General features: G+C 37.6%; 1 protein-coding gene across 2 annotated transcripts in view; it reads right to left on the bottom strand.

The window, feature by feature from the left end:
• Positions 1-21884, bottom strand: part of LOC109113326 (vascular endothelial growth factor receptor kdr-like) — a 42129-nt gene that overhangs the window by 18644 nt on the left and 1601 nt on the right. The window contains exons 1-12 of one of the 2 annotated variants that reach the window (XM_042738418.1): positions 19837-20333; positions 11456-11552; positions 10008-10204; positions 8478-8602; positions 7396-7558; positions 7127-7263; positions 6803-6968; positions 6586-6703; positions 6275-6444; positions 5373-5529; positions 3694-3814; positions 613-721 (exon numbers count right to left, since the gene is read on the bottom strand). In XM_042738418.1, coding sequence (XP_042594352.1) covers positions 613-721; positions 3694-3814; positions 5373-5529; positions 6275-6444; positions 6586-6703; positions 6803-6968; positions 7127-7263; positions 7396-7558; positions 8478-8602; positions 10008-10204; positions 11456-11552; positions 19837-19927 — 1651 coding nt within the window. In that variant the 5' untranslated portion in view covers positions 19928-20333. Of the gene's footprint in view, positions 1-612; positions 722-3693; positions 3815-5372; positions 5530-6274; positions 6445-6585; positions 6704-6802; positions 6969-7126; positions 7264-7395; positions 7559-8477; positions 8603-10007; positions 10205-11455; positions 11553-19836; positions 20334-21884 lie in introns of those variants that run through there. The other variant, XM_042738419.1, reaches the window with a different exon arrangement.

Raw genomic sequence — 21884 nt, 5'->3', positions numbered from 1 at the left:
CACGGCTGTTATTCATTCCAGCTCATTTTTTCTCATCACTCTAACCTAGGCAGCTTTGAGCACTCTGACAGCCGACACACTCTACATTACGTAACTCAGTGAATGGGTTTCTCATTTCAGACACATTTGACCCCGCTCAGCTACATATAACAGTGATTCATTATAAAACACAGATTGGCAATCCAGTACCACAGTCCTTTCCAGAGTATGTAAGCAGAACGGGGAGCGGAGTTGCAAGCCTTTGCCTGGAGTGAGGAACTTTTTTCACTGCAAAACTGTTTCAGTTCTGCTCTATCATAAGCATAACGCATGTTAACTTCCCAGAGTAGTTACAAGTCAGCCAGAATTCATCATGTAATAAAACAGTGTTAATAGACTATTAGCAGTCAAAACAAAAATGGAATTTGTGAAATATTATTAGATATGTGAAGATTAAATACATACTGCATGATTATGAGTGTGAGGATAACCAAAAAATGTTGTACAGCATTTATTTATATATATGAAAATAAAATCTGGATACAAACTGTCAAAATTTAAATCAGAAGCAAGTTGCCACAAATCTTTTAAAATGGATTTTTTACTTTCAGTAAATGAAAATGGTCCACTTACTATACACATAGAAAGGGATTCTCATGGTCCGGTTCCCAAGTTCATTCTTTGCTGTACAGGAGTAGATCCCTGACACAGTAGCTGTTTCCACCATCAGAATGCTTACAGTCTAAGCAAATGGATGAAGATCATTAGGAATGTAAACCAGTGATTTGAAAACATAGCACAATATTCTTTTAACAGGAATAACACAATATCATGTCATCTCAGTACCTATGACATTAAACTTTAAACCATTTATTTCCTGTAAGCAGACGGGTCACAGGACTAATTTACTGTACAACTGGACCTTTTACACTCCTCAGCCTCACACATTTAGTAGACCACATCTGGAGTTTTAAGGCCAAATGCAGCACATAGAATACAGCACAGAAGGTGTTCCATGTCATTTCCTGATACACATTTAAAATGCCAGGCTTAATACTGTCACCATTCAAGTGGAACTCATTAATAGCCTATGTAGACATAATAATAATGCAGATTTTTGGCAAAAGACCAGATTCCAGAGCTCTGTTTTCAGTTTCAAACAACATCTGTTTTCCTGGCCGTCACATCAAAGGTATGAAACACTCCGGGTGTATTTCTGGAGCAATATACTAATTTTTCAGCTTACTTCCTGGAGTTCACAGACTGTTTATAAGATGCATTTGAAACATAAGAAGCATGGCTTTGGCTCTGAACAACACGCATTTAAATTTTTTGTATATAAGATGTAGAAAAGTTATACTTAACTGAAAAGAATTTTTACAAAGGTTAGGATTTCTTTTGTACACAACATTACGCTGCTGTACAGACAGAAATGAGGTGTGGAGCTCATTTAATGTAAATCTGTGGACTTGTTGTAATGTCGCTGTTTAGTCTTACATGTAGCTGATTTTAACTGGCAACACTGCACTAAAATATACCTGAAAAACAAGACGCATAATTGGCATGCTTTTCAGCGTAAACATACCTCTATTCTATGTTAAGTAATTTTATTATAGAATGCACATTATTCATGCAATGTTTTGGATAAACTCAGTGACAAATTTCCTGAGTGACATTTTGCTTTTCTCTCAATCTAATGATGTAGTCAGAAATTCGGAGTGACCTTTCTATTTTGTCTTTTAGTTGCTGTGACTGCCTTTTCTTATTTACAAGGTTACAAGGAACCATCACAGATGGACTCTTACCAGGCTGTTATTCACATTGCTGGAAAATTTATATGAGGTGACAGAAAGGAATTCACCCTAAACAAATCCCACCCTGTTAAATGGGGCCTTGTTATCATTGACCGCTGTGCTTTATCCCTGCAATGCATCATCTATTTGTCACAAAAGCCTTTAAATACAGCTAACCACAAAATTTACACCTATTCCATAGTGAGAACGAACCTCCTAGCACAGGGGAGGGCAGGCATGATTGGTTTTGAATGACATTCCTACTGTGAGAATATACTGTGTCACATAAATCTTGCAGTAAGGAAAATCTTGTTGTAAGCTTATATTTTTGGTGGTGACTAAATATCAAATTCAGAGCTTTTTGCTGATGATTTGCAGTTGGATACATGCTTGACCTGGTGTACAGTCAAACTGAAGTGTAGAGGAATGCTACAAATGAAAACCTGTGCTTCATTAAGTTTAGGGTGAGTGGTTTTGGTAATAAAGGCCTCATGGGATGTTTTCCAAAATGTCTGCAGTGTTCACTGTAACATTTGGCAGCACAAGCAAAGGAGTGACAGACATTGGAGATCTGTCTAAGCAAACAACTATGGATACTGTAGCAGTCTGGATTCATCCCAGAAGGGATACAGTCAAATTAAAACAGGGACATTGGGAACTCTCTGGTTTTTCACACATTTTTATGTGATTACAACATTGGAAAGACCACGATGACTGCCCTGTACATAAATAGCATTTAAAGTCATCTCATGTGTTTGAAAACAGGCCTGAAACAAACAACATTCAGTGCATGAATAGTCCTGGGAGAAACTTCTGTTTATGAGGATTTTACTGGCTTCAGTGTGCTCAGTAAGATGGACTGATTTATCAGTATAAACTCTGTCCTGGGGCAACACTCAAAGCAGCAGCTGCCCTGTTTAGTGGCCACTGTTTTCCACTGAAGGTGACTGAAGCATAGCATAATTCACAGCAGAGCTAAATGAGCCTCAGCTATCAGTTCCATTAGGGGGGAACACACAGTCACTCACATGCACACAGTGAATGTCATTCTTCACTAATCTATTGATACTTCAGCCAAATAAGACTACTAAAGTGGAATGCACTGTCTCGAAACATAATGCTGATTGTTGCTTTTTTTGAGGGTTTCATTACATTGAGACCTATTTTCTCAAAATGAGTTATAAAAGGACAATTTAGTAATGTGAATGTTCAATAGACTTTATGAGTTTTAAATGGAAGACAGATGTATGCTGTACATCAGATTTGGATTCTTCTCGTTCACTTCTAAATCACCATTTTTCATATAAACTGTAGTATTTTGAGGTCAATTATTTTGGGCCAAAATGAAGCTGAAAGTATCATTAATCTGGATTAGCAACCCAGTTTCTGCATTATTTAAAAGCTTTGGTTTTAAAAGTCAGACATTTAAACTAATACATTTGCACTTAATTATTCCATTTACAGTCAGAATGCATATTTTTAACAAACAAATCTTTTACATTTTTAAAGGTACACTCAGTATTTTCTTTATGTTAGCAACATTTTAGTCATCAACACAGTATGACAATATGCTGACACTGAGCTATGTGGGTGTAGCATCATGCAAAATGTTCAGTTACCAATACCACTGAAGCAATGCAGCATTCCCATTATGAGAGCAATAACAAGAGTTATTACCAAAATAAAATAAGTAACCCTCTGTCTGGTCATGTCATCTCAACACGAAGAAACCTGCTCCATGTAAAATAAAACAGCTACTTTTTACCTCATGTGAGTGTATGTGATCTGAACATTTTTTATCAAAAATATACTCATTTCTTTATGCATAAAACTTAATAAAGGGAACAAAAATAAGTGCATCTTTTTTGAAGGCAAAACTTTTACTAATAAATAACAAAATTGTACATACTGTAATCCATACCTTGTTTTTACTTTTTAATAATTCAACCTTGTTCCTCACATCCTTAATCAAATTATGAGGATAATGGTTGTGCGATTCAGTGACATCTCCAACAGGCAGAGGATCAGTGTAAGGTTTGCACCTATCAGACAAAAACACACACATTTAGAGAAATCCTAACTGTTTAACCAACATTTGTAATAAGGAATGATATTTCTGCTCTGAAGTTTACAGAGGAAGTTTTTGCCTTTTGACATCAAAGCAGGATGTACACAAGGAAATACCAAGGCGTACAGTCATAAAATTTCAGTGAATACCCTTTCACCAACTTTTTTAGCTAACGTCTTTCAAATACATTTATATTCTGCCGTTAAACACAAGGTTTCATGGAACCTGATGAATGAATGTTTTTTTTTTTTCCTGAATTTGAGGGCCTTGTATCAAGTCATGTGTTTTATGCTTTGAACCGGCAGGAGACCAAAGACCTGTTTTGCATCAATCTGAGTAGAGGAACAATCGGATTAATGAGAGTCGAGGTCAGAGAGGAAACTGCAGCGTGACAGGAAGGGCTGAGTCATGCGTCACTGTTCAAAGGAAACACCCCCACTCTCTGGCCGGCTGAGATAAGGCTGAGCCTGAAACTCCATGGTCAACAAGGGATCACTGATAACTTCTCACAGCCCCTTGATTAAGAAGACTTCTGAGAGATCACCTTCATGAGCGCAATAAAGATATCTCTAACATGGGACCCTTGAAAACACTGATTTTACAGACACTTAATGGCACATTAAATAAAAAATGATCATGTAGGGGATTCACTCCCACAACTCCCAAATCTGGCAGTGTGAACATGGCTAATTTTTCTTTTTGGTCACTGCTCAAGCAATAAGTTAATTTTACTGAAAATAAAAAAAGAATGGTTCTGTTTTTTTTTCCAACTAGGGCATTGCAATTACCCTCCAATGTACCTCTCTCATTAGATGTTGAAAATCAAGTCTTCTCACCATCTATATTATGAGCTGTTGTGTTTACTGCCATTGCTGATTATATTTAGAAGAGGCAAAATGGTATTTTGGCACTGTGGTACAAAGCCCAAAGTATTTTTGTAGCAAATTTGGCAGTACCCCTTGACAAATAATTACTCTCAATTATGAGAAAATCTTGTCATGACACACCAGCTAAGTTCAGTGGGCATCTGTAGCGTTTATAAAGGTTCACTAAAAGGCTGGCACTTACACTGCAGTACTCTTGCTTAAAGCACAATGCAGGCTTGGGGAATGAGAACAATAAATCGCCCTCACATTTACAGAGCCAATGACTGCAAAATGTAGCTCTGGGGCTATTTTTCATCAATAAGCATACTTTATTTTGAACCGATGTCAAGGAAACGGATGCAGTTCATTTGAATAATGAGAGCTGTGGGTAAAGGCCGACATTCATCATTGACTTTAACACCTCAGCAAGAAAAGAGATCTTCCATGTAGTAGGGTAGAACTCCTTATGGAGCCACAAACCAAAGTTTGTGAAAATGACAAAAAAACCAGACCTTGTCACAATTTTTGACACAATGAAATGTGATTAGAAGTAATGCAATCTTTTATCTGATGTAAAATACTAAACAGAAGACCTGTTGATTCAATATAAATTTGAATATGAACAGTAACAAGAATCAGTTTTTTTTTTTAGTACTATTGACTTACTCTGTAAGATCAGGGCTGGTGTCACACGGCTGCCAGAACCAGGTAATGTTTGGCATGGGAATCCCAAATGCAGTGCAGGTGAGCTGGTGCCCCTCATTATATTTGTAAGCTTGTGGGCCCCCTGGAGCCACATCCTCCTCAAAGATCTTTGGCTTCACTGTGTGCATATGGACATACATATCATCAGTCATTTAAATGGTCATTGGCTAACACTAAAAAACTTTCACCTCATAACTCCAAAATGGAAGAGTAAGAATATTCAGGCTAATATAATATTCAGGGAGCAATATTGCCTTTATGGGTCTCATTGAAGAGCATCTGTGCTCATGACAGAGAAAAACAGCATGTTTGAAGATTTAGCATCAGGCAGATTTCAGGATTTGATGAATGATGCCCAAAAACAATTGCAACCAGAAATCTCTTAACACTGTTTCCATTGTTTTTGACCTTGGTTCTTGGTTTTGCTTTTGGGTCTGCAATGATGTCATATACTTTGGTTCAGGTTGAGGACAGAGACACATTAAAATAAATATTTTATATTAGGCCAAAGAAGGCAATCATAGTTGTGTACATTGTGGGATGGAAGGCTTCCAAAAATTAAGGGGATATCTGGGCAGCACATTATGAAAATCACAGCTCTGACAGCACATTCCAGAACTTTCTGAGACGAGGGTATTAATTCATCTGCTTACTTTGATTTCTCCCAACACATTCAAAATTTGCTAAAGAATCTGTTTAGTTTCATTGATATGTAATTAAAATGCAACTAAAAGTATTTGATTTTGTGCTATTAGCTATTTATATTTGTGTTTTATGTTAAGTTGTGACAGCACTTTTTGATCCAGTATTGCCTGAAGCAAAGAAAACCCTCAGATGATCGTATTACAGGGTTTCTGCATTACCTCTGACTTCCAGCCTGTAGCTGAGGTTTCTGTAGAGACCCCTCTCCTGGTTTGACAGAGCAATAGTGAATATCCCAGCATCCTTCTGCCTCACTTGTTTTATGGTGAGGCTGTAGCCCGCTGTCTCATAACACGTGGAATTTTCTGAAATGGCAACTCCATCTTTGTACCTATACCAAAAAATAAGGCCCCATCAATACAATGATCATACAATAAATTCATTACTAGTGGAATACTTTTACATGGTTGCTACACATTAAATTTGTCTCATGGCGTTTGAGTAACATTTATTTATTTTTTAATGAATTTACCACAACACTCTGTCTGGTGCTGGCAAGGCATTGACCCGTGGCTCAAACTGCACCTTTCTACCCTCTATGGCAGAAATGAATTTGCGTTTATTATGGGTCGCATTGAGGAATGGATGCTCTGTAGAGACAAACAGAAAAACAAAACCCAATAAATGTATTAAACTTTTTAACAAAAGCACAAGTTTGTTAAAGTAGAGGTACAACATTGCATCCTCACCGTATACAGTTACTTTAGTTGAATTAATAAGCTTTTTGTCTTCAATTGATGCTATGCACACATACGTGCCCTTGTCCTCCATTGTCACATTTGGCATGATTAATGCATTACTCATCATGACGGTTTTACCAGATATGACCCTATTCTTTTTCATTTCTTGATTGATCTGAAAGCACAGAGAGAAAGTTCAGAGGATGTCAGGCCGAATTTGACATAATGCCAGTTCAAATCAGGTAGCAGATCTGAGCATTAATCTAATAATACTGAATGGCTTTAGGTAAAACTCCAGCACATTTAGCATCTTATCATCTCCTGATAACTCACCTGACCCTTAGGGTTCTGCCACTTAAAATCAATTATGCCATTGTAAGTGGTCTCTGCAGAGCAGTTGAGGATCAGGGTGTCACCGACCAGTACTTTTGGTCGTTCTGGTTTGATGCCAATGTTTTCCAGCTCCGCCGCTAGGCACAGAGAACAGGAGGTACCAACATGAATCCAGGTTATGTCATGAAAAAAGCTTTTGTAATTTTAAATGACAGATTTCAAAAGGTAATTGCGTAACTGGGATTTTCTCCTTAATTAAAATGACTCACTTATCCTTAAGAGCATGTAGACTGATGAAAATTGTTTGTCATCCACACTGGTAATACACGTAATCATTTGGTAGCTGTCAAAAGGTTTCAAGGGAATCTTGAAACCTCTCTTTGGATCCCACTCCATCCTACTTTTTACATGATCTGTCATAGGATTATTCATCTGAAGAGCAAGAGGAGAGAATTTATTTAACACATTTTCTTATAAGGTGACAGTTTTTTCAACTTATGATTAGTAGCCCATCCAGTAATGAGGAAAACAGGGCTGAGTTTGTCTGTGTGAAACTGATCATGCAAGTTGTATACTCAATTTCGCTTCTTTTGTTTGTTCGGAGTCCAAGTGCCCTGCTAGGAAAGAAGGGAAGGAAGGAAACAGGAAGGACGAATGCCACAGATCTTCCAATGGCAGGAAGGTTACATTACTATCTGTGCCATCTGGCTTAGAAGTGTTTATCCATAGCAAAGAACTGTGAGAAATGACCATAGACCCACTACATGGCCATTGGAAGGTTACATTACTATCTGTGCCATCTGGCTTAGAAGTGTTTATCCATAGCAAAGAACTGTGAGAAATGACCATAGACCCACTACATGGCCATTGTGGAAAAACTCTATTTTCACATATAAGTTGCTTACTAGTATACATAATAAAATTAAATAAAACATTAGAGGATTTTTTGTTTCCCTAACCTAATCTTCATGGACGTGATGCTTAAAAAAGTTGTTTTATTTATAACCTGAGTTTCTATTTTGAGTGAAAAACAACAGTACAACGCTACCTTCCTGTTCTTACAGGAAGCAGACAGAGTGACTCCTTAGGCCTTCTTGAGCTTCCCAGAGCTTATGGCACACTATCTCTATCTGTATACACATGCTTTGATGGGTGCAAGAAACGCCCAGGCATTATTTGTCAATGTAGGATTTTTTTGTAAATGTTAGTCTTTTTTTAATATTATAGTCTTTTTTTGATTGGAAAGCAGTTAAAATATTCACCTTGTCTGCATGTGGCCATAAATTAAATGTGAATATTTTTACATGAAGTGGGTTTGAAAACAGTGCTGTTAACATAAAAAAATACTCACAGTCTCAAGGATAACATGTTGATTCGGGGATGTTGTTCTGCATGGGACCACTAAAAAACGTTCCTCCCGATATGCATAAAGCGGTTGTGCTACACTGTGAGCCTCCACAAATGGATGATTGTGATCTATGATTTAAAATGAATAAAATAATACAGTAAGCACAAAATAATAACAGTTTGCAGAGCACAAAGCTAATTTACCGATCACAAACACCATAATTCATTAATTCACTTATGATTTTAAATTGCATTTTTATAAGTATTTAATCTTTTATCAATGAATTCTTAAACTTCAGGCAATACCTAGACATCCAGCCTAGAGGAGCAATTAAATATCCCAGATAAAGTCAGATAATTTTTCTCTTTATACAGCAAACTGCTACACAGGCTTGCCGCTTGGCAGGAGGGGATGTTACTCTACAGCTATGCTGCGAGATTGCCGTGATTAAACAAACAAGATCTTCTGTGTGCTGACAGTGTTCATGTAATAAAATATATTTTTTGAACAAACTTATCTCGCATAAACAGTGGAATCACATAGTGAGATGAACCAGGGGACTATCGGGTACTTAATTGGCTATATATACAGCAGGCCGCAGTTGGAGATGGTCTGCTTAACAAAACAGTTGGTGAGCCAGAGACTTGGTGAGCTTTGTTGCCATTTTCACAGCTAAAGTTATCACTGTCTTTTGCTATAGATAAACTGCAGATCAGCTGTTTTGGACATACCCTACCATTCAAAAGTGTAGGGTTGATAAGATTTTTTTAAAACAAGTCTCTTATGCTCGCCAAGGCTGAATTTATTTGATTAAAAGCGAGGCTAAATATTGTGAAATGTTATTACAATTCAATTTATTATTACAATATCTTTTGAGGGACATTAAAAAAAAAAAAACTATTGCTTAAAATGTTAACACGCAGTTGTCGGGAGGTACAGGAAGACTCTAAGCAGAAGCCCAAACAGGAAATTATCAAAGACCAGGCTTCCAGAACAATCAAACTCTGTTTCCATTTCTAAAGACATCCAGCTTAAAATAAAATCCTTCCTTTTCTGTGTCACTGATTTTCTATTTCCTAGTCTTTTGACAGCTAGGTTCTGTCTTGCAGATATGGTCCAGTTGCCAGTGATTCAAATCGTCTAAGTGAGCGCAGTCATAGCTGCATAGTTACAAGCGCCATTGCCTGGGTAACAGGTTTATGGCTTTGTTTCAGTCAGGTCTACAATGAGGTGAAGTTTCTCATTACTTCATTTCTTTTTTAAATCTCAAGCTTTTCTAAAGGCTTGGAGTTTTTCCAGTTCCTGTTTTACACAGAGAGACCTCAAAATCTCTTGTGGCAATTAATTGGAAGGAAAGGGCCAAGTTCCTTGGTTTATACTGTAGGGATCATTTGTAACCAATAACACTGATGTACACAAGTAAAAAAATAAAATAAATAGAAACTTCTAAAGAGATGTTTTATTTTACTAAACCAATTTTGTACAATCTCTGGGTCTATGCTAAAACATTAATAAGTATTCTAATTATCTTACCTTTAACGAAAAGATATGTGGACACCTCATGATTGCTAGACTTTTGGTAACTGCATGTGTAGAAGCCAGTGTCATTGTGACTCAGGTTGTGTATGACCAGCTTGCTGCAGTGCTTGTGCATTCTCTCCTCACATGGCTCAATCCGTACCGATGACACATCTCTGTTAGCCAGCATCCAGTGCAGGAAAGTTGATCCTCTAATGTAAGCCATAAAAACAAAACATCAGCAACAATAAAGATAATTTCATAGCCAAGTTGGTTTATGCCAGATTAAGTAATCATTACAGTGAGTATCTACCACTATAACATTTGATTTTTAGTTATTCATGTCATATTTTACAGATCAAAATCAGGAAAATTACACAACCAACCACATACAACCACATTCTGCAGCCTACAAACGCAATTCTAAAAGTAACTGAAATGAATCAACAGCAGATGTTTTTGATTGGCATCCTGAGCATAACTTTAGAATTAAGCATAAAGAGGGTTTATAGAAAGACCAGTTTAAAACAAATCCTTCACTGACTGATGCTTCTGCGGTTCCTGATTACATTTGTTTTAAATGCTACAAGAGCTCTTTCTGAATGACTGAAAATTCGTTTTTTACTCTGAGAGCATGTCAGATTCTTCATCCATATTCTCAGAAGGGTTTATTTCTGAAAGTTTTAAAGTCTGTTAGTGTCCCACTTTCACATGGGAACAGGTATTTATTGAATGGAAGCCTTCAAATGTTACAAACAGTGTTTGTTTTTTTAAAAGGGCACATTTTAAGGACCCCAGTGGAGAATCAGACATATCTCACATACTGCTGCTGCATCTAGATTGATGGGTCATGCAATCTCTGTCCAGAGCCAAAGGCAGTATCTGCTTCTGGCTCACACGGCCTTCTAGGGAAGCGTTGCATTAGTTAAGATTCTTCAGGGTCAGCATTCCTGGAATGAATGCATGGAATGCTCTCTCAGAGTCTATGTGTATGTTTCAGAAGTCCCCCGTCCCCTTCTCTTTCCGCTACATCTGAATGACATTGCTATTTTGGTACAACATTGCTTTCTGAGAGCCTCTCATCCCATGTCAAACCAAAAGCAAATGAGTTTCGTTTTAAAGAGTTATGGTGTGAGATCTGTGTGCTTGGATACACAGCGGCTGCCACCCAAGTGCTTATACAGAATTAAAGAGATAGTTTACAAAGAAATATACATTTTGTCATTTACTCATTTACTATGTTCCAAATCTGTATAACTTTCTTCTGTGAAACATAAAATAAATTATTTCTGATTAGATGGTTTTAAAAGAGGTATTTAAAATAATTTGGTAGTTTTATGCTATTCTAAATTGAGTTTAAATCTATTTTGTCTGAATACTGGAATGCTTAATTGTATAATATCAATAAAATAATAAAATTAGCATATTCTAGATTTAGTGTTTGTGTGAGATAGACACAGTACCTGCAGATGAGTGTGAGATTGCCACCCACATCCCGAAGGTGTGTGTCTCCAGTAGGAAGCAGCTGTGGATCAGGCAGATGAGATCCCTCTACCAACCCTACAGAAAACACAATATAGCAAAACACACAATCAGTGACACACTAACATTGCAAGTGCATCCCACAAAAGCCACAATGTGGTCAAATTGATAGCCTTGAAAATAGTAACACCGCAACAAGTTTCCAGGTTTTCAAGTTAATGTCATCTTTTTGAAGATGTGCATTACAGTCATTTCTGGTGAATTGTAATACGAGCACAATGCTAAATGGGGAAGTTGTGGCCTAATGGTTAGAGAGTTTGACTCCTTACCCTAAGGTTGTGGGTTCGAGTCTCGGACCGACAATACCACGACTGAGGTTTCCTTGAGCAAGGCACTGAACCCCCAACTGCTCCTGGGTGCCACAGCATAAATGGCTGCCCACTGCTCCGTGTGTGTGTGTGTGTGTGTGTGTGTGTATGTGTGTGTGCACACACTTTGGATGGGTTAAATGCAGAGCACAAATTCTGAGTATGGGTCACCATACTTGGCTGTATGTCACGTCACTTTTCTTTTTAAACTGTGGTTAAGCAAACCACAAATGGAACACTCTAGGAAGTACAAGATCATTACAGTGTAATTTGGAGACTCTGATTCAGAATGTTAAGCAATAGCCTTTCCGCTCCCATGTTGAGCTGGACTGTCTGTGCTGGACAGGTTTGAGCTGGCAGAGATGTGGAAACAGTGCGTTTGAGCATGTGTATATATTCTAGATCAGAGGAGGGAGGCCAGAGGTACAGCTGTGCCCCCCATGGAGGGGTCACCTCTGTCAGCATGTGTGTGAGAGAACAAGGCAGATCCCAAATGAATCCGATGTCCTTAAACACATCCTTGACATCAATCAGTCCCTATTTTCTGCCCTCTGCATAATGCCACCTTTTTATACTCTGATGAAGAGCTTCATTTTCCTCGGATCTCTCGAGATCTCTTCTGTGTGCTATTATTACAGTGAAGGTTCACTGCTGGTCTGGGGCCAGGTAAAGCTGATGATAGGAGCCATGAGCACACTCGGGACAGGAAACAGTATCATTCCCTCTGCTGCCCAGGACGAGTGACATTCATCTCACAAGTGATTTCCTTCTTTTGAACTTACTCCCTGAACGCTTTCTGTTGTGGCACTGTAATGCAGGTTATTTGTGTTGCCAGGCAAAAAAATTTTATTTTGAATTTTTTTGTTATAAGAACAGCCTTCTGGGAAATATCCCCTGTGAAAAATACAATCTTAGATCAGCACGAACTTTGATTCTGTTCCAAGCTGGTCTAACTAGTGGACCAACATCAAAATGCAGATCACCAGTTTTACAGTCCTAAAAGCACAACGCTCATGCGTGAGACTTTAAAAAAGTGATGCAAAGATAAAAGATATCCATCTAGTGCACATTTGGATAAAAAAAGCAATTAAAAGTAGTTAAGTGGAATGCAAAAACATGTTTTGTGTGGACAGGTTCAATTTTTCATTGATTTTTTTTTATGCATTTGCAGATATCCTCACTTTTCATTTTCTTCTCATCTACACCCATATTACTTTCTCTCTCTCTTTCTGATAAAACACACTTACTAATAAATGATGAAAGTCATGTTCTATTACTCATGTATAGTTTTTTTCCCCCACATGACTTAAAAACAGCTGCATTCACAGAATGAACTTACTACACCAACACTGCCACTTAATATGAACTTCCTCTCAGTATGTTTCAACATCATTGTTGTTTCACAGTCCAAGGTTAGTTAAGGGGAGCGGATGTAACTAGAGCTTTTCACGCAAAGTACACACCTCTACCAGCTTGATACTACCCTCTGACCAGATGAGACATAACCAGACATAACCGCAGATGTCCTACTCAAAAAAATACCCTCCCCTATGGTGACTCACTTATTGCACTACAAATCTGTTCTGTAGATATTTAGACAGATTTGATTTGTAGATTTACGTTTATACATGAAATTAAAAACACATTAAAAATGTCTTTGCTGTGATGTTGGTGTCTTTCATAAATCATGACAAAAAGCCGCTGACCAAACTTTGTCAAAGACAGTAACTTTGCAGGTCCACCCCCTGTCTCCGACCAACACCATTCACCATTAAATTTCCTAAACTCATATGTTGTACATTTTGTCCACGTTTTATGAGTCAGGATGTTCTAGAAACAGTGTACATCTTAATCCATTACATCATAGTTACAAGAAGATGCGGTTCACACTGTACAACAGAGGGATATTAGTTAGAGTGAGTCAAACTGGATTTGACCGCTCGGAAATGCTTGCTTACCACACAGAAGCTTTGGTCTGATACCAAATAAGTTTTTATGAGAATTATTGATTCCTGCTGACATCCACATATTCTTATTTTCCCTCGAAGCCTCGTTCGCAGATGTACGCCTGCATGCAAACACGACCAGTGAATCACATCCTATAAAACCCAACAACTCTCGCTGTCTTCACAGCTGCCCTGTTCAGCAGGGGCCCCCAGCAGCCCACTTAAGAAGAGTACTTTCTCATAAAAACCTCCTGTCTCTGTCCCTGTACACCCACGTATTCCCACAGCACACAGACCCCCACCTGCCCCTGATGTCTGCCCTGTGCTGACCTCAGAGCGACACCTCGCCCCCTCTCCGCCAGCTGTGTACTGCATTCCTCCAGCACAGAGACTGAAAAATGCCAAAAATGAGGCTTGTTGTGGTGCTTCAAGGGCCTGGGACCTGGTTTCCATTAAAGCATATTAAAAATAAACGACAACCATGGATGAATGGAAAAAACACAGCGCTGATGCTACGTGGGTTGCCATATTCAGCATGATTAGCCTACGTGCCTCTCTTGGGAACATATAAAAGACATGTCACTGTCAAAGGCTGCGCTCCTTCTGACCTCCTACAATCATGCAATCAGTCAGTCAGGCGTGCTAATTGATGTTTGTAGATTTGTGAGGAAGAACAAGAGAAGGTTCATGTCCAGGAGAGCAGAGGAGCCTGCACAAAAGATGATAGGTTTAAATGTTGAATGAGATGAAAGACAAAAACACCGAAATTAAACTGAAATGATGTGTGGGCTTTCGTGGAAAGCTGACTTCTGGAGAACTATAAATAATATCAGCATTGTGTTGCAAAAATTTTGACCACAAACTGTTCAGCAAACATAACGTGTCATTGGTCCCTGGTGGATGTTAAAAAGCTGGAACTTATGAAGTCAGACGATGCTTTAGTTTGATTTTTTTTTTTTTTACAGATGTAATTCAATTTACTTGTGCACTGTCTTTTGTAGAGAGGAAATCCTGTCGCTGCCCAGTAAGCGTTGGTCATAATATGCGGAATTCCCTACTCTGTGGCTGGTACAAGACTGCCTGTGCTTCCTGTCCACCCATGTGATGCACAGTGCCGGTAAAGCAGTCTCTGAGGACGGGGCAGGGGTAATTTTTTTTGGGCTTACACAACAATAGAAATTTATTAATCATTTAACCTTGCCACAGTATCCATTGTGATTTCAAAGCTTTACAAGCAACGAAGGCTTCTTAATAAATAAAAATAACGTAAAACAATAGTAAGCGTGTCCATGGGCACAGAACCAAAACGTCAGGCAACTGTTGCACGCGACCAATCGCACATTAATTTCTTTCCTGTCTTTTTGGAAGTAGAAAAAGTACCCTTCTGGGACATGTAAAACTCCATAAATACTTGAATTTTGCAAGACAGAAATTGAATGTGTATATTTGGCTATATAAGCTGATATATTATGACAAGAGATACTGTGACTGTACAATTTCCCCAATAATGTCATCTATATAGTTTATATCATAAATCATGGAATATGTCTGGCAATGTACAGTAAGCTGGGTCTCACTTTGTATTAAGTGGCCTTAACTACTATGTACTTATTTCAAAAAATAAGTACAGTACAATACATATTGTGTTCTAAACACATATTCTTCTATTAGACAACACTTCTGCTGCTCTTGAGGTGGGATACTGGTAAGGTTAGGGACAGGTTTAGTGTTATGGGTTGGTTTAAGGGTGGGTTAAGGTGTAAGGGATTGGTCACCAGTTTAATTATAAATGAAATTGCATAAAATAATTACAGATGTAATTACATGCAGGTATAAGTACAATGTAAAAACATGTATGAACATAATAAATGCAATGTACCAAATTATTAATTTAAATGTAAGTATTGTTGTTGTTGTTGTTACTTGAGAAGAATGAGATAGCATAGTGATACAAGCCTGAAATGAGCACAAGTAGGATAATCAAAATGAAAACATTTAAATCAAGTATTCCTGAGAGCTATAAAACAAATTGTATGTCTGCTTGTAAATTTACTACAATTCATATGGTAGTTTGATGGTGGTTATTCTGTTTCTAGTTACACACCTTTTACATAATTAATGATGGTCCAGTCTGCCACACAAACAACAGTAAAACAAATCCACGAGATGTTCAGGGAGCTGATGGCAGACTGAAGAGAAACTCTTAAACAAAATTAGAGACCACACTCCAAAAAAGTTGCTACTACACCTCCAACTGTGCTGCCTGCCTTCTCATTCATTGAAGTGTTCTCTTGTTGCAAGTCCCTTTGCTACAACTACTGCTCCCTGCCAAGCCGTAAGGTTAAGACAACAGCAATGGAGAATGCAGATTTTATTAGTTCCTGGATTGGTCTTTGGATAGTAGAGTCGAAAACCCAACACATAAACACAACTTGTATGAAAAATGAAATAAGATGGTAAATTAAACAAAGAACAGCTGGCGAGGCTGCGTGGTAATTTTGGTCATAGCCTATTTGACCAAATATTGAAACCATGGAATATGAAGAATGCTGTAAGTGGATCTGAATCACATACTGTAAGCTTCCACAATATGTTCTGCAGCTCAGGGGACTGTGCTATACTCCATGCTGGAGATTCTCCTTGAAATTGCAATATAACGCACCATGAACAGCCATCATGGCCTGCAAAGAGACTAGTGTGTCAAAGAGAAAAGATAACTTAGAGGAAATAACCCATGATTAAAAATGGTACATAAATGTCTCCAAAGCACACCGCCTGAGGTTCTTTGGTTGTCTGACTGTGCACACTAAGGATAATAACTATGAGTATAACGTTTTTAAAATCTATTTCATTAGAATAGGGATGACAACATTTTTTTTCCAGCTGATGAATGATAAAATCATTGACAGCCAATCAAAATCATTTAAAGTGGCAGATGACATAACTGCAGTGTGTGCTTATAAACCAGAACATTACTAATCCGTTGGTGTGGATGCTGAAATATTGTTATATCTCTGCAAATGCATACAAAAGCAAGCGAGCAAGCCAGAAATTATAAAAGAGAGAAAGAAAGAAGAATGTCTGCGCACAGTCTGTACTTGCGTGCCACCCCACCGCTGAGTGGATGAGCTTGAATTGCACTTGGCTGACCCCTACCTACTGTATTCCTCCCAACATGCACTGCTGTTGAACGGCTGTTCAGAAAGAACATTATGGTTCTTCCTGAGCCTGGAAAATAAAATGTAATCCAGAAAGACATCACACTAAGCAAGTTTAAACCATGCACTATTTTGTATAGAACATGTTCAAATAACTATATATGTCACCCATATTAATAGCTTACTGTATTTACACTGCTTGAGTTAGCTCTGCATAGCAAGGTGCAAGTACAGATTCAGTACTGAACCTATTTTGACTATAAATAGTGCACTGAACTTAGCAGAATACAAATTAAATCATCTGCAATATACAGTAGGCTTTTATTAAGCAACATAAATAACTACTCCACTGTTTGAGAAAAATGTCTGTCAGGCTTGATGCACATGTTGCAAACTGTAGGTTATGTTCCGTGTAGATTCATTATAATTTGAATTAAAATGTGGTTCAACTTGCTCATGCAAATATAATTTAACAACTTTTAAGTTTGTAATAGTTTTCAATGGCCAACTCCTCATAACCATTTTAAAATTTATGTCTGTTATCAAGATATCAGATATCATTTTGTTTTCTGTTTACAGCCATATCTCTGTTATGCAGCATAAACGTTTCCAGACGCACAAAGAGAGCCTGCAGTTATGCTCTGCTTACGTGCTTCTTATGCATACAATGTGAAACAGACCTAATTTGTCAAGTCAGTAATTAAATGTTGTATTAATGCAAAGCTGTGATGTTAAAGGGGCAAGTACGAGTTGGCTAGCACGTATTCAGTGACTTCTGGAAAGTAATGCAGTACAGAGGGTTCTCAGATTTGTAAAATTCCTGGAGTATTTTAACCTTTAAATGGTTCAGCAAAATTTGAAAACAGCCCTGGGCAATATCTGGATCATTTCAAGATGTCTTATATCTCTCTCTACAGAGCAGCATTATTGGATATTTCTCTTACTTAAAACAGATTTTATCCTTAATCCTTCTCATTCCTATAAATAAGTTACTTCTAACAGCCAAGTAAAATTGTGTTTCACTTCTCTAAAGTCCGATTTATAGATCTAGTGCTGAGTTTGACTATTGGCTCTGACTCATTCGGATTTCCAATGTAACAGTTTCTACTGAATTTTTAATTCTTAAGAAATCATGTGACATATAAGACAACACCTTATATAGTTGCACCACATGGATAAATTAACACAATTCAGCTTACAAAATTGGTCTTAAATGTAATAATCACAGTGACTACCAAAAATGGGATACGCCTAATGTCTTCATGGCCAATTTTTGTCTAATGGATTAACCATACACTCCTAACATATGAAATATAATGGCATGCTCTTCCGCTCTACCATTGTCTTGAGGTGGGGGGGGACTGACACACATTTGGAGTAGAGGAGCAAGCAAGAAGTCTGGGGAAGGAATCTTTACTCAGGTAGCGTGTCACATTTCCGTGACCTCTACTGCCAGAACAATTCCAGGGTGCCTCCTGCCTCTCCATCCGCTTCCTTCATGTGTCTTTCCCACGCTTTGCGCGAGGATAGCGAAGGAAATCTACTTGGAGACCTTGTAGACAAAGCTTGAAGACCCAAAAAGTCATGGGGGGGAGCAGTATTTCCTCTGTTTGGATCAGAGTGAGTGCTGCTGTTTGTTTGGATAGCAGGAGGAAGACCTGTATCTGTAGTGTACAACTACTATGTCACAATGAACAATGGCATCCATCTTCTGCTATCTATCTTGTTTATAAGGAGATGCAGCCAGAAGTCCAAGCAGCCAGAGTCAACAATACACTTTCTCTTATAAACACATATTCTCTTGTCAAACTGGAGAACAACACTGGAACTGGAGATGTGCCCATACTACCCATTCACAATAAACTGTTTTGAATGTTATCAAAAACACACCTGATATTTCAAACACAATGTGTGTTCATTCTTGGAATAAGTAAATAATGACTTATAATAACGAACTAGTCCCAGACAATGGAGGAATTCAAGAAGTGCCCACTGCCCAACTGTTCTTCCATCGTTAGCTGTGGCAGCAACTGGGGGTCCCTGGAATGATTGGGGTCCCCAGAAAAATGAGCAAACGTCAGTAAAAGGATTTAAGCCCCAGCAGGGAGAGATCACCTCCTGCTTTCTAATTGAACATTTCATTTAGTGCCAGAGACCACTGATGACTGGGTCTTGAAACCCAGTGAGCTGCCTAAATAGATAAATTATGGGACCCCAAAATGGGTTCTAACAATGCATTTGGCACATAAGATCCCCAAAATGTAGTACTATTAAAGTACTACTAAAGTGTAATATAGGCAGCACATTCGGTTTTGAGAAACATTGCCAATGACATCAAAGTAGGTTACCTTTAAAGAATGAGAGAAAAAAATATGACATTTTAATATTTCTATATATATTAATATTTATGTAATTACTAAATTTAATGCCTTCGGATAAGCTATGTATATTTTTTTCTAGTACAAAAACGCTGTAAAATGTCATTACTGCATCAAAAGACATCATTGTGTCAACATATGTGTTCCCATCCATTTAATATGTCTCAATGATTTTCATTATGGTCTCTTCTTCAGTAATTATAGTCGGAATAGTTTGAAAAGTGCAATAAACTCACGACCGAACCGAACATATTGCAATATATTTTCTAGAATGAAAATCATCAGAACTATCAATAAACAGTTGACTAGTAATTCAATGGCATCAGATGTAGGCTGTTATTCTAGCACAATACTAACATGTTTTTATCATTACATCCACATTTGTTTTCATCCATTTACATAAAGTGAACAGAACTTCAAACCGCATCTGTAAAACAGCAGCCATGGAAAGACAAAGATCGCCTGCAGTTTCACTTTACGCGCAGAAAATATGACAAAAAGCTCGCACTTACCCCTTGAGAAGAAACTGAGAAGCAGCTGAAAAGTAAAGAAGCCTTTGACTGAGGTTTGAACAGAGGTCATTTCGTCCGATAAAATAAGCATATTCCGTGTAATCAGCTGTCACTAGCCTATTTGGATGAGGCTGTTATAGTCCAAGTACTGTTATTTCTCTCGGTGAACGGTTAACTTGTTCCCGTATAGTTTAAATGCGTATAGTTCCCGCTGATATGACAGAGACTGTTCTTTCAGTGATGCCTCTGGAGTGAAAACACCTCTCGTAGTCTCTCAGTGACTGTAAAGGTATCGCATGGTACAGCGCCTGCCCCGGTGCACCAAACTACTCCCGAGGGCAGGTGCGACGTTTGCTCTTCCTTCCTAAAACTGAGTGAATGAAATTTTGAAGACTAGACTCTGTAAAGAAGGTCCAACACTAATATAACGATGAAAGAACTAATGCCAACCGACTGATAAACTACAGCACTGCCTTTGGCTTTTCTGCTGGGGTTCTCCTCTCAAAGGCTTTATATGAGTGAAGCAGGGACGGAAGGACGCAACGTCACCATAGTAACCCTGCAGCGATGCTCCAGTTCACTCCACGCGCACTTTTCCTACGAAATTGACCCACATATATATTTATTAAGATATTTTGTCTAGTATTCATCTAAATTATTTAAATGTTTATGCTATTTCAGTCTGACTGAATGAAAGATTTATTTTGTCTCTGTGAAATATCCCACCCAAATGCCTCTATGAATGTGAAGAGGCTTTTACTCTTGTTTTAAACTAAAATCTTTCAAACCTCACCGGTCCCTAAAATATCCAGGTGCAAAGGTAAACAGGCATTGTCTGATAACAAATCAGTCAAAATACCTTGGAAAAATATTTACAGGGTTTATTTTTAACTTTATAGCAACAGGATGTGCAGCTAATTTTATATCAAAGTAAATAATCATGGGGCTTCTTTTCACCTTCGAACACCCCACGGTGTGTGGATGCACCACCGACCGTCTGTCTTTTTGATGTTATGAATGGGGACATGCTACCCGCAACGTACGGCATCGCATTGTCTCTATTCATGTCCTTCCATCTGAATTATTTCAAATGCACAGGATGTTAAATTGTTTGTGTCCTTCCATCTGAATTATTTCAAATGCACGTTTTTTTAAGTTTGTTAATGATGAGTAAATATTGTTAATTAGAGATGAGTTTTTTTTAGTTTTGATTGGAGGATAATGTGATAATGTAAGGGCCATTGTTTGTATTAGAAACAATGAAGGTAGCTGCTAATGTTAAGGATTTAGTTATTTCAAACAATTTTTGATGAAGTGGGATGGCACATATTTTACAAATTAGATTTTGTTCTGTAATGTTTATGCAGACTTTTTATTTTTTATTTGTTAAGAAATTCTGTGTATTTTCACCTATTTTTGATGAGGTGTGATGTAAATTGATTATATTTTATTTTACAATGTTTATATATATATATATATATATATATATATATATATATATATATATATATATATATATATATATATATATATAATAAAGTAACTGTATTATTATTATAGACCTTTTTCATATTTCTGGGTTTGTCAGCAGTGAAAGTTGTCATAGTTGGGTGAATGGGAGAGTACCACAAATATATTTTTTGCATTTCAATTTGCTCAAATAGCAAATGAAAAACCCCACAATAGTGTTTTCATGACTTTAGAAAAAAAGGGAAAAAAATTAGAGATGGATAACGACAGTCAGAAGAGAGAACGATGTAATTTTTTTTTTTAATCATTTTTTTTTAAATCTACATTTAGTTAAGAAGTTTCTGGTCATGTTTTCTGGTATGCGAGGTGAAGTATTTTTAAATCTGGCACAAATGCATAAATATGCCTGTTTATTATTATTTTTATATTATTTATGTAGCAGACTTTAGGAAATCTTGTGTGCATCTCTCTGACCACATATCATAGGGATCATGTTTGTTTTTTTCTTTCTCCTGTGCAGTCAAGCCCTCTGAACTGATCACATTTCCCTCAGGCCAGCACGGTGGCTAGATAAGACT

The sequence above is a fragment of the Cyprinus carpio genome, chromosome B14 (assembly GCF_018340385.1).
Source record: "Cyprinus carpio isolate SPL01 chromosome B14, ASM1834038v1, whole genome shotgun sequence".
Lineage (NCBI taxonomy): Eukaryota > Metazoa > Chordata > Actinopteri > Cypriniformes > Cyprinidae > Cyprinus > Cyprinus carpio.
Note: the sequence above shows the minus strand (reverse complement) of the source record. Positions and strands in the feature narration are given on the sequence as shown.